This window comes from Mauremys mutica, chromosome 1 (assembly GCF_020497125.1).
Source record: "Mauremys mutica isolate MM-2020 ecotype Southern chromosome 1, ASM2049712v1, whole genome shotgun sequence".
Taxonomy (NCBI): Eukaryota; Metazoa; Chordata; order Testudines; family Geoemydidae; genus Mauremys; species Mauremys mutica.
The window spans coordinates 84,249,776-84,262,921 of NC_059072.1; the positions used below are offsets into that span (position 1 = coordinate 84,249,776).

Sequence of the window (13,146 nt, forward strand, 5' to 3'; positions counted from 1 at the left end):
GAATTTGGCTTCCTCACACAGTTTATTTGGTGGTTTTGAGGGTTCATTTTTTGTTCTCCCCAAAATGGCAACAAAGTGTACAGTATTAGAAATAACAGCATTCAACAGAGTAATGCTTTCCTACACTGAACATAGAAGTAAGTGAGGGAGCGTCCTGGTGTGGTAGTGGTCAGTTATGAAAAAAGCCAGACTATAAGGTTTAAACAGAAATCGACTGGATTCAGCCAGTGGGCATGTAGCCATCCTTTGCGGTTACCCACTCCAAGCTGTATGGAAGTTTTCAGGAACTCCTTTTCAGAAAGTCTTTCTGCTTGAATTTGCTACTGCCATCAGGCCTTAAGCTATCTGTTTTTCATTTTAACCAGCTAAGCGAAAACAATATTATAATATTTAATCATCAGAAATTTTAGTATAACAACAACTTGATGTGCTTCCATTCAACCAGTTAAGCACTGTATCCTGTGAGTGAGTGTGAGCCCAGCATTTAGGTGTTACTGCCAACAGGAAGCACACTCTGGTTATCTAAATAATCAGACTATTAGCACACATTCTGGTAGGTCAAGAGAGGTCCAACTGTAGTATATTAACAAAACAACCCACTCTTTCTCCTTTAGTAGCTTTTTTTAAAATATATTTTTATTTCCAGTGAAAAAGATAGCTACTTGGGTTTATGAGACTTCACTATATTACGGAGTTAATGTCATAAAGAATGACAGCAGATGTCCTGGACAAATGCTCTTGGACAAATAAAAGTAGCACATTTTGACAAACTGAGAAGTGGGCCTGGTGAAAAACAGACATGTAACAGAAGAATGCATAAAACTGTAGAAATCATGTACAACAGTGTCCTAAAATGATGCACCTCCAAGAGCTCACTGCACAACAGCACCTACCCATCTCCCATTACATTCATGTCAGTTTCTCCTGCTTTTATCAATGATTAACCTATTTCTCCTAGGTTTAGTATGTTCTTAAATTTCTCATAAGACGTTTTTAAGGGGGGGGTAATTTTATTTTTTTTAATCAGAATTTTTAAACCAATTTTTTTTCAGTTTCTCTTCGGTGGGTTTTTTGGTGTTTGTTTTTAAACCTGGAGAATTTTGACCAAAATGGCCAAAGCGCCATTTTTTGTCAAAAACATTTTTTTTAACAAAATAATTTCAAGCAGCTCTAAAAATTAATCAGCAATAGTTTACCTCAGAATACACCAGGTGTTATGCAGATATAAACTCTCATTGTCAACATAGGCCTGGTCTACACTAGGGGGGGGTTCGATCTAAGGTACGCAACTTCAGCTACGCGAATAGCGTAGCTGAAGTAGAAGTACCTTAGTTCGAAGTACTTACCCGTCCTCACGGCGCGGGATCAACATCCGCGGCTCCCCCGTCGACTCCGCCACCGCCGTTCGCAGTGGTGGAGTTCCGGAGTCGATGGGAGCGCGTTCGGAGTTCGATATATCGCATCTAGATGAGACGCGATATATCGAACTCCGAGAAATCGATTGCTACCTGCCAATATGGCGGGTAGTGAAGACGTACCCATAGTTTCAGCCTCAGGGCCTGATTCTGCTCTCATGATGTAAATCAGGTCTAACTTCAACGAAATCAGTGAAGATACACTGCTGTAAACCAGAAGAGAATCAATCAAGCCCTGAGTTTCAGAAATGAGAAAATCATCAACTTTTAATTGCCTGAAGCCAAATCAGTATATGGCACAGTCTATGGTGACCCAATTTTGTAGGGTGACCAGATAGCAACTGTGAAAAAATGGGACAGGGGATGAGGGGTAATAGGCACCTATATTAAAAAAAGTCCCAAAAAATGGGACTGTCCCTTTAAAAATGGGACATCTGGTCACCCTACAGTTTTGGCTTCTTAAGAGTTTCCTCAGTTCTGTTTACAATTCAATGCCTCTAGAAATTTCCAGGTCTGAATTCTGCAGGTCTTCTCAGGTCCAGACCTCAAATGCTTTAGACCCTCTGTATACACACAAAAGGATATTCTGTAAGTGATTTTTAGTGGCTGTTAAAACTATTGTCTTCCAAGACATCTATCTCAGTTCATGCCATGTTTCTTTCATAGAATCATAGGGTTGGAAGGGACCTCAGGAGGTCATCTAGTCCAACCCCCTGCTCAAAGCAGGACCAATCCCCAGATTTTTACCCCAGTTCCCCAAATGGTCCCCTCAAGGACTGAACTCACAACCCTGGGTTTAGCAGGCCAATGCTCAAACCACTGAGCTATCCCTCCCCCCCCCAGAATTAAAATCAATGGCTCTCTGAACTCCCCCCTTCTGTTGCTCTGGACATGTAGGGGTTAACTGTGGACAGGCTGGTTCACCAACATTAATAATTGGAGATATACCAATCTCCTAGAACTAGAAAGGACCTTGAAAGGTCACTGAGTCCAGCCCCCTGCCTTCACTAGCAGGACCAATTTTTGCCCCAGAGCCCTAAGTGGCCCCCTCAAGGATTGAACTCACAACCCTGGGTTTAGCAGGCCAATGCTCAAACCACTGAGCTGTCCCTCCCCCTCCTTCACCCTTGTATTCCACAAAAAAATGTGTAGTTATGTATAAATTATAGAAACTTTTAAACAGAGATAAAGAACTAACCTCAAAACCACTGTCTTTATTTAAATTCTTGCATACACTTGTATACACATCTGTTATAAAACAGAACTTATCCGTTGCTCTAGGCACTCCTTGACCATGTAAAATAGACCACTCCTACAACACTCCTTAGGTTAATATAACCAAATCAAAATCTTATAAATCTTCTGACCTTAAACCATTTCAAAATCATTTTCCTTAATCCAGAGCAAAACTGTGGCATAATACCTCCTAGTGACAGTGAGAAATGCTTATTAAAACCTTCTAAAGCTGTCACAGTAGCTGTTACAATGCAATTGTGTAACATCCTGTTAAAAGTCATGTTCATGCCAGTTTCTACATTTGTGTTACTGTAGTATGAAATCACAAATTATGACCACTAATGGCAGAAACATCACCAGAGGTTCTTTGCACCAACAGTATAGCCAACTGTTGTGTTTTTATAGCAAGTCTTGCAATATTTGGTATTTTCCAGGTCCTGGAATCATGAGATTCTCAGCTTTTTTCTTTTTATTAAGTTTCCAGCCTTCATGGTTACAGAAAAAGGTTCGAAAACCACAAAGGCTCAAAACCCAGAAGGCAAATAAAAATCCACCCATCTTATTTTAATCACGATTTTTAAGTCAATCTTGTGATTTTTGGGATGCCTGGCTCATGATTTTTGAACATTTAGGGTCAGCAATATTTTCCAGACTGGGCAGACATTTTGAAAGTGACTTCCAGTGCTGTTTATTAGAACGATGGCCGTCTTTCAGTGTATCTGTTTGGGGGCATTACAGCAAGTAGAACAAAAAGAGTGGAATCATACTTGTCTTCCCTCCCATTTCTAAAGGCTCTAGAGTTAATTTTTAATCGACCTTCTTCCACAAACTGCTGAGCCAAAGGAGGGAAAGAGAGAAGGCTGGACAAGGCAAAAGCCAAATCAACCCCAACAACTGTTTCAACAAGTGAACAAAAGAGGCAATCGGCTAGATTCTGTTCTGGTTCCCAGCCATGCAACCTCATCTGTAAATGTGAGCAGAATTTGACCCCTTTCACATTACTGCCATTGTAAAACTCCAACAGACAACTCCAAACATCAAACATATATAGCATGGTACACTGTTGTTTTTGTTTGTTTTACAGTGGCTGAATTAAGGGAAGAGATGTCACTGTAGGTCTTTAGCCTCAGTAGCTATCATTATTATTTTTCTCTCTCAAAGGTACAAAGAAATAAAAAGCCCTATATAGCTTTTTTAAAAAGGCCATTACTGACCTCCCATAGGCAATCTTCACATACCAATGGCATTCCAGAGTGGTTGTGACAGTCACAGCAGCATAGCCCCTTGCTGGAATGACTCGATAAGACAAAACCAGCTCTCTGTGACTGTGAAGGACCTAAAAAAAAAAAGAGAGAGAGAGAGAGAGAGAGAGAGAAGTAAGTTTAAAGTCAGTTTTTTGCTGAATGCCCCTGTTAGCTTTGATATTTCAGGTCTCTACCACTCGAGTTAATGATTTTTTTTTAAAAAGTGTCTGCAAGTTGCTTTTAAGGATAAAATTTAAGCAGTTCAGAATGTATAAATAGAAAAGTAGAAGATTTTTTTTTCAGGGCAAAAAACATTTGTTGGCATCTAAAGAAATCTGGTTTACAAATAAAAGGATATAGCATAATCCTTTAAAAAGGATATTAGAATTAAGTCATGTTTGTGTTATATGAATTACAATATTTTTCTTCTTGCATTGTTGTTTTTAAAATTTAAATAATAAACTAGGCTTAAAAACAAGGCAGCAATTGAAGTAAAATTCAGTGGCGTAGAAATGTTCAGAAACATTATCAACAAAGATAAAAAATATATGGTCAACTGTATTTTTGTCATATGCTAAATGTCTGAGGATTTTTTCGTATATACACCTTTTAAAACTAATATAATTATTACATACATTAATTACATACAAGGTTCAAAGACTAAATCATTCTGTGTCTTTGTAACATTTTCTTTTCATTAGAGGGAAAAATGCTACTGAAGCCACAGATGACATTATCAATAACCATCTCCCTAAACTGAAGGAGCTGAACCTAAGTGGTGAAATCCATGTTAATAACATAGATGTGTTTTGTGAGAAAGGTGTCTTTGATCTGAATTGTACCAGAAGAATTCTTCAGGCTGGAAAAGAGATAGGGTTACAGATTAACTTCCATGGTGATGAACTCCATCCAATGAAATCTGCAGAGGTACTTCTTCATTCTGTATGCTTTAAGCCATTTTTGCTTTTGTCTTGCCTTTGGGAGAACTGATGCTTTGAGAGATTTACAATATTCCAAATCAATATGTTGTTCTAGAAAAGTATGATAAATAGTTTGTGAAATAAATCACAAATACCACCAATGTGCAAAGTTGATGAGTTAAAGATGTGGAACCCTTGATCTTTATTGGTAACTTGTCTACTGGCTTTTCAAATATTGACTTAGCTTATCCTCTGGTAGTGAGGTCAATAGGAAAGATGGATATCTGTGACCCTGTTCATTACCGGTACAAAGTATAGTTTTGGTACACTACTTTAAAAATATTTATTTTTTCCTCAGTCATGCAGTTCATATCTTCCCAACAGTACAGACATTCCCATTGGCAGCAGCGAATAACAGCAATTCTGTAAGGGGGTGTCAGAGTCCATATTTCGTCATCATTTGAGTAGCGCCTCCTTTTAATCCGCTCTCATTAGTCTGCCAAAGCTTAATTTTGTTGTATTTGGAGAAGATCAGTCTGGACCAATATAGAATTCTTTACAGTGGGTAGCTCTAGAATTGCATAGGTCAATTTCTCCATTTCCATAAGAATATCAGTTTCCATCAACTCTCTTCTGCACAAAACCTCTTTATAATTTTATCCATAATTGTACAATTGTTTATATTCATTGAGTCAGTTAAAATTCTGTTCAGGGCATCAGCCTGACCAGATTCTTTTGATTACAGTTAAAAAGGGGTTAATAACTTTAATAACTTCATGAAAGCTTTACTGCAGTAAAATTTGTCTTAAAATTACTTATTCTTTAGAGATCACTCTTTGAATTTTTTTAACTAGTGTTTTGTAAATAGGCCTTAGGTAGCATCCTAATGAATTTTCTGTCCAAGCAGATTGATAGTAAGAAAATAGCTTCAGTGATTCCTTGGTATCTGTTAGTAATTTTTCTGTTAAATCTTTTGTGATAATCTGCTTAGCTCGGAAGTCAACTAGGAGCCCAGGCTATAAGTCACCTGGAAGAAATTAGTGATGAAGGCATCGCTGCAATGGCAAGTGCAAAGTGTGCGGCTGTCCTTTTACCAACCACTGCCTACATGCTGAGGTAATGCCATTTTGACAGATTGGAAATGACAGCCAAAACTAACAGCAGGACCATTCTTTGGGCTCAAGAGTCTCATATTTCAGAAGGTTCTTATCTTCCTTAACTCAGTCAGGGACCACGGAAAATGGCCACACCCGTAAAGGAGGCTAGATGGGCCTCCATACATCTTATTTACTATGAGGTCCCATAAAATCTAGTCAATGCCCTATTTCTGAGATGCACTCAGATGGGTCCCCAGCAACCTATCTGATGCATTAACTAAAGCAGCTAGGCATTAACTGAAGATGTCACCTTGCAAACTGGATTTTTCGGTAATCCAAATTTTATTTGCAGTATGTACATTTGCTCATTTGTGAAAGTTTCTTCTATATCTGACTTGAGGAAATGGACCACTTATTGCCTAACAAGCTGAAAAGGGTGCATGTAAAATTTTAGCAATTTTGTTCAATTTTTACCCAGGCAACATCGGGTATTTTCTCAAAAGCTCTGTTTGCTTTTGACAGATATTTAACATACAGATCCATAAACACCTATTAAATGGGCAACCTCTTTGTGTCCACAAGTGTATGTCTACTCTGCAATCGGGAGGTGTGACTTCTCTGAGGAAGTGTGACTGCAGTGTGATAGGCAAGCCCAAGCTAGCTTTTGATTGAGCTAACACACTAAATATAGCAATGAAGCTGCAGCAGCATGGGTGGTGGCATGGACTAGTCACCTGAGACCCTGATGATGTGGTTGAGCAACAAGCTCAGGCTGCCACAGCTTCCCTGCTCTTGTTATTTGAGCTGGCTAGATCAAAGGTAGCTCATCTTTGCCTAAGCGTGCTGCAGCTGAACCTCCAAATTGCAATGTGGACATATCCTAAATTAACCAACAAGGAACTGAAAATCAAAACCAAACAATAGCTCCTTTGTTGGGTCAGAGAAGCATTTGAATTGGATTGTTGTGTATCACCTTTCCATTCTCATACAAAAACTCTCTGTGATGCTGCCAAGAAGCCAAATTCAGGATTGAGGAAGTCATTTGACTAGCTAATATAGGGCCAGACCCTCAGAGGCACTTTGCACCAGAAAAAGGGTCTGATACTGAGAAATGGGGAGTACCTCCAGTAACGTGCTCAACATCTTCACCTCCTTTTGACTTCATTGGCAGAGTAGCGGGGAGTACTTAGCACCTCACAGGATCAGGCCCCCAAAGCTCTCGCTGGCTGCACTGAGAATTGTAGTTGTTCGGTACGTCACAGGTTTGGTTCAAAGATTCCAAGCTGTGCAGCTAAATTATAGGACAACGAGCTCAGAGTTTGACCTTTGTTAGCAGCTCTTTGCTCCCTCAGATCTGTGCATCCAAGAAATATGAAAGGGGGAAGGGAAGTGAAAAATGTGACCACCAGCACCTAAATGACGAGTCAGGTCTTTTATATCACTGCACTAATCTGAGAGTGGCTGCCACCAAAATTACAGCAGCTTCAAAAGCACAAGGTACCAGATTCCAGCTATAAAATCAATGGGGTGGGTAGCTGAGAGCAGAATTTGGCTTCTGGTTTCCAAAGTGATTAGTGAATCTAGTTACACCCTGTATACAAACCCAATAATACATGGAATTTTTCCTGGTGTAATTCAAAGCATAATAGCTAAATGTACTGTACTGACAAATCTATTTTTTTCCTAGACTGAAGCAACCTCAAGCAAGGAAAATGTTAAAAGAAGGGGTTATAGTTGCTCTTGGCAGTGATTTTAACCCTAATGCGTACTGTTATTCAATGGTAAGCCATTCTTAATGCATATTACTGCACACAAAATGGTTAACAGTCTTCTACTGTCACAACACACGAGTAGTTCTTGCTCACTTAAAGGGAGTCTTCTTAAAAACGAGACAGAGGATCAGATCCTCAGCTTAGATGAATTACACCTGCTGAGGATCTGACTCAGAGTATTTTCTCCAGACGTGCCTCTCAGGTCAAGAGGCTCACTTTTTTCACATCTGCTTTGGGAGGCTTGGCCAGTTATGGAGGAGGAAGGAGCATCCTGTGTTCCCAGTTCTTGTTTTGGAATGGACAAGATGCAGGAGACCAGTTACCTGTGTCAGCCTGCTTGGGGGCTCTGGGCCTCCCCAGCATTACACAATAGGCAGATGACCTAGTTGCATTATTGGTAACTCCTGTTTTCCCCTTTATTTTTGTATTAGCCCATGGTAATGCACTTGGCCTGTGTAAACATGAAAATGTCAATGAAAGAGGCTTTAGCAGCTGCCACCATTAATGCAGCTTATGCTCTTGGAAGATCCGATATGCATGGCTCCATAGAGAATGGCAAACAGGGAGATCTCATTATCATTAATTCATCAAGGTATGTACAGTATTTAAATTGTTGTTTAAAACCTAATTTAACATAAGGGGCCTGATTCGCCACTGCATTGTGGAGTCACTTACACCTGTACTTTAGTAGCATTTTACACTGGCTTTGCATTCATTTTCAGTAGGTATAAACTCCAGAGGAGAATATGGACCAGGATTTTTAAGATTAGATACTCATAAACCCTAATACCACAACTATTTTGAAAGCACTTATTACATGGAAACAGTGCAAGGGATTCTATACTGATTTGTGCATCTGTAGCTTACTGTCTTACTATAATACTGAGACAAAGGATCAAAACATACTACTTGCTTCTCGTGATTCAGGCTGGCCAATTTGTTCAATGTATGCTCTGTATGTGATCTGCTTTTGTGAAAATATTGATATTACATAAATGTTTTACTGTCTTTTTAGATGGGAGCACTTGATTTACCAGTTTGGGGGACATCAAGAATTGATTGAGTATGTTATTGTTAAAGGAAAAGTTATCTACAAAAATGAAAGTGTTATGGGCTACTAAGTACTTACTGAAAGATGGTGATAATTTAGAAGGATATTAACATGAAAATGATACTGAAGGGTTTCAGTTACCCAAGAGCAACAGACAACTTGGATTTATATTTTACTGGTACATTATTTGTATGCTCAGCTTACTTGCTCTATATTGAAATAAACTTTACTAAGCGTTTCCACTCAACCCTTGGTCATAGCAAATGCAAACCTATTATTTATACCTTTAACATAAGACATTCTTGAAACAGAGACATGGAACAAAGAGAACAAAAAAACCCTACAAAGGCAATGAGCTAGTGTTCAGATTCAGGTCATATTTATAGGCTAGAGTGGAGGTCAAAGGGTTAATCCAGGATAAAGTTTGGAATCAATGCTGCCAAAATCTTGCAAGCAGTTCTCATAGGCAGTAAACCGCACATGCAGGAGTCTTGTGAGCTCAGCTGATGTCTGAATATTTGTCACGTTGAAAGTCAGAAAAAGATTTCCACAATCTTGGGACAGACTTTCCCAAAACAGCTGTTCTGATGTACTTTAGGCTGGATCTGAACTGAAATACATGTTTGTGAATGCTGACCTGAGTTTATAAGCCTTTTGTGTTAGTGGGTTGATCATGAATATAATAATCCTCCAACTCGGGCTAATTTTAAGTGGTTTGAAAGTTTGGATTTCCTTTGTGAGGGCATCTTTCCCTTCCTCTTTGTATGTTTCGGTGGCTTGCATACTCATTTGGAGACATTTACAAACTATTATAGCCTATCATACCTCCATCTGCAACTTCAAGACCTTTGTGTGGCTTCTCCATATAAAAAATACGCACATACATGCTCCATGTTCGCCGCTCACATAGACTACAGTATGTAGAGGAGAGGGCAATACAGCCAGCAGTCTAAACCAGGGGTAGGCAACCTATGGCACATGTGGCAAAGGCGGCACGCGAGCTGATTTTCAGTGGCACTCACACTGGCTGGGTCCTGGCCACTGGGCTCTGCATTTTAATTTAATTTTAAATGAAGCTTCTTAAACATTTTTAAATCCTTATTTACTTTACATACAACAATAGTTTAGTTATATATTATAGACATAGAACGAGACCTTCTAAAAACGTTAAAATGTATTACTGGCACGTGAAACCTTAAATTAGAGTGAATAAATGAAGACTTGGCACACCACTTCTGAAAGGTTGCTGACCCCTGGTCTAAGCCATCATATGCATAGCATGTGGTTTTCTTCCCTCCAATACTTGCTATCACTAGGGCTCTACCGCTAATTTGACTGATCAAATATTCAGTATCTGCAGAGTGAAAAGGTCTCAGTTTTGTTAATAAGATAATGTATGAAAGTAAGTGAATAGTTTACAAGTCTACGGAGCTGTAATGTTATTTATAAAAGGCAATTACAAGGACAGCCTTTCAGAGACTAGTTCTTTATCATTAACGAGGCCAATCACATTTTGAGCAGCGTGTAAATATTTGAAACCCACCACAAACATGAATCGTTAACCCTTATTATGAACCTCTGATCTGTCAGAGCCTTGAGTTTTCTATTTACTTCAAAAAATACATAAGCCCAAGTGAAGTGTGTCATATTCCTTTATCCTAATTTTATTCAAGCCAGAAAAGCCAACTAAATACATTTGTGTAATAATTTAACGACATGCCTATCACTAAACATTCTTCACTGCAAGCAGATGTTATACCAGTTGTGGGTGTGGACCTCAGTGTAACACCTGTGCTCTCCCACAGACAGTTTTTCCTTAAACATCACTCTGATAACTTTGGTAACTTTTTTGGTAAAGTTACCAAAGTTATCAGAGTGATGTTTAAGGAAAAACATGTGTCTGTGGGAGAGCACAGGTGTTACACTGAGGTCAATTGGTGAATGTCTCAGATACTAGTTCAAATATTTTTAAAATGCAGTTCTGCTCTGAACGGTGATGCTACAAAAATGGCACAGTGACATTCTGTGCTTATTGGCTCTGAATGATTTTCAGCTCAAGTACACTCTATTTACAAGTAAAAATGTTTTTCTAGCTGCCAGCCCTACAAATCAAATTAGGATCAGTGAGTCAAGCTGGTCTCTTTCCTTCTCACCTGTCATCACCGCCAATAAAGGTCCTAGAAGCCAAGCTATGCCCTCAGTGACATCTGTGTAACACTGTTACATCTTTGCAGCCCCAGTGAAGGTAACTGATTAGAACTTAGTAAAAAGATTCTTCTGAAAATGCACAAGGAAGAACAAAATTCAGCTGTCATTGCCACAGAAGAGAAGCCCAGTTTAAAAGAAACCCTATACCTGTAAGCAGGTATCACTGAATACAAACTGGGGGCAGATCTGGTGAGCAGAAGAGTGACAATTTTACACAGTCCCTTGGCAGAATTAGCATTGTGTTGAAGTCAACACAGTCAGCTTGCCAAATATATTTGAATCAGGCTCAGGTATGCTGTGGAGCTGGCTTTCTGTGTGTTAGGAGTAGAGATGAGTGAACAGAGATGTCTGCTCTGCAGAAGCATCAGCCCCTTGGGGGTGGCGTAAGAGGAATATTACAACCCAAGCTAATGCTCACCCTGTCATATTTATGCTGCTTCCCTCATAGGAGGGTTGTCTTGGCCACAGGCAGCAGTGAGGACTGAATTGTGTAGCGGCACTGAGGCCTGGGTCAATATCACAAGATCCCCACTTGCAATGCACAAAGCTTGAATTAGGCACCTAGGCTCCATATACAATGAATAGGGAGAGACAGGCATCTAAGAATGCAATCCACAAAAGCCAGCAAGCTAGGCAGGTAGACACCTACATTAGACAATGGGAGATCCTGACCAGAGGGAGTGTCCTAAGCTCCACCCCCTCATGGAAACAGGCTACCAAGTCCCAGCTGCAGGGAAGCACCTATCTCTGTTTAGCAATCCACAAACGTGAACCCACCTCCTAAGTTGTTTCTTGCAGGAATGAATTAAGTGCCTGCCTCATGCCACACAAAACAGCCAGAGAAGGAGGAGGAGGAGCCACTCCTGCCTCCACCTTATACCTTTTAGCTTAGTGGGTGGAAAAACTTGCCAAGGATGTGGCAGACCCAGGTTCAATTCCATCCTCTCTGGCTGAGGAGGAGAAGGGTGACTCCCTGTCCCGTTCAAATCCTCTCTCTCCAAAGAGTGATCTAACAACTGAGCTGTGGGATATTCTGATATGGGGCTCCCTTAGAGTGACCAGATGTCCTGATTTTATAGGGACAGTCCTGATATTTGGGGTTTTGCCTATTGCCCCCTACCTTCTGTCCCGATTTTTCACACTTGCTATCTGGTCATCCTAGGCTCCCCCAGTCTCTCTTGTTGAAGTTGTTCCACAGTGACTAAATAATTAAAGAGTCATTGGAGCAGAGGGACTGGACCCTGGATCTCCCACCTCCTAGTGGATGCCCTAACCACCAAGCTACACTCATGTGCTCTCTCTCTGGTCCAGTGACTAACTATTTATACAGAGTGATATAATCAGACAGTTTAAGACTTATGTGCCTAAGACAGTGGTTCTCAAGCAGGGGTCTACGTATACCCCTGGCAGTACACAGACATCTTCCATGGGGTACAGCAACTTATCTAGATATTTTCCTAGTTTTACAACAGGCTACATAAAAAGCACTAACAAAGTCAGTACAAATTATAATTTCATATGGACAATGACTTGTTTATACTGCTCTATATCTTATACACTGAAATGTAAGGACAATATTTATATTCCAAGTAAAAATGAGAAAGTAAGCAATTTTTTCAGTAACAAGGTGCTGTGACACTTTTGTATTTTTATGTCTGATTTTGTAAGCAAGTCATTTTTAAGTGAGGTGAAACTTGGGGGAGTACTCAAGACAAATCAGACTCCTGAAGGTGGTACCGTTGTCTGGAAAAGTTGAGAGCCACTGGCCTAAGTACTTTTGTGGATCAGGGCCTAAGTCTCCATGCAGATGTCTGATGAACCATAGAATTTCAGATTGTGGCCTTCTAAATCCATGGATGGCCCAAGTCCCTTACCCGCACCACTTCCCGTTGTGATGGGCAATTTGCGACGTTTCTTGGCCCTTGCATTCTCTCTCACGTCCCTCCTTCTTCCCCCCCGAGCTAATATTTTGCTTCAAATTTTCATTATAACATATGAAATAAAACCCCACAGATATAGATGTGCATGGAAATTGGCTCTGGGCTTGCCTATATATATTTTAGGTGTGACTCCATATTCTCTGGAAAACTAACTGAGTTAGGTATATTCTATTGGTAATAACACAGCAGGTGTGCTCTGGAGCAACAATCCATGTGCTGTTTTGTAGGGGTGTTGGAACAATTTTTATGGGGGGGGAGGTGCT

The 13,146-nt window shown here is 40.0% G+C and overlaps 1 protein-coding gene across 2 annotated transcripts in view; it reads left to right on the forward strand.

The window, feature by feature from the left end:
• AMDHD1 (amidohydrolase domain containing 1) overlaps positions 1-8,982 on the forward strand; it is a 32,819-nt gene extending 23,837 nt beyond the window's left edge. For both annotated transcript variants that reach the window (XM_044981351.1, XM_044981358.1), the window contains 5 exons: positions 4,597-4,822; positions 5,807-5,931; positions 7,600-7,693; positions 8,116-8,276; positions 8,700-8,982. In XM_044981351.1, coding sequence (XP_044837286.1) covers positions 4,597-4,822; positions 5,807-5,931; positions 7,600-7,693; positions 8,116-8,276; positions 8,700-8,805 — 712 coding nt within the window. In that variant the 3' untranslated portion in view covers positions 8,806-8,982. The remainder of the gene's footprint in view (positions 1-4,596; positions 4,823-5,806; positions 5,932-7,599; positions 7,694-8,115; positions 8,277-8,699) is intronic.
• Positions 8,983-13,146: the final 4,164 nt, after the last annotated feature.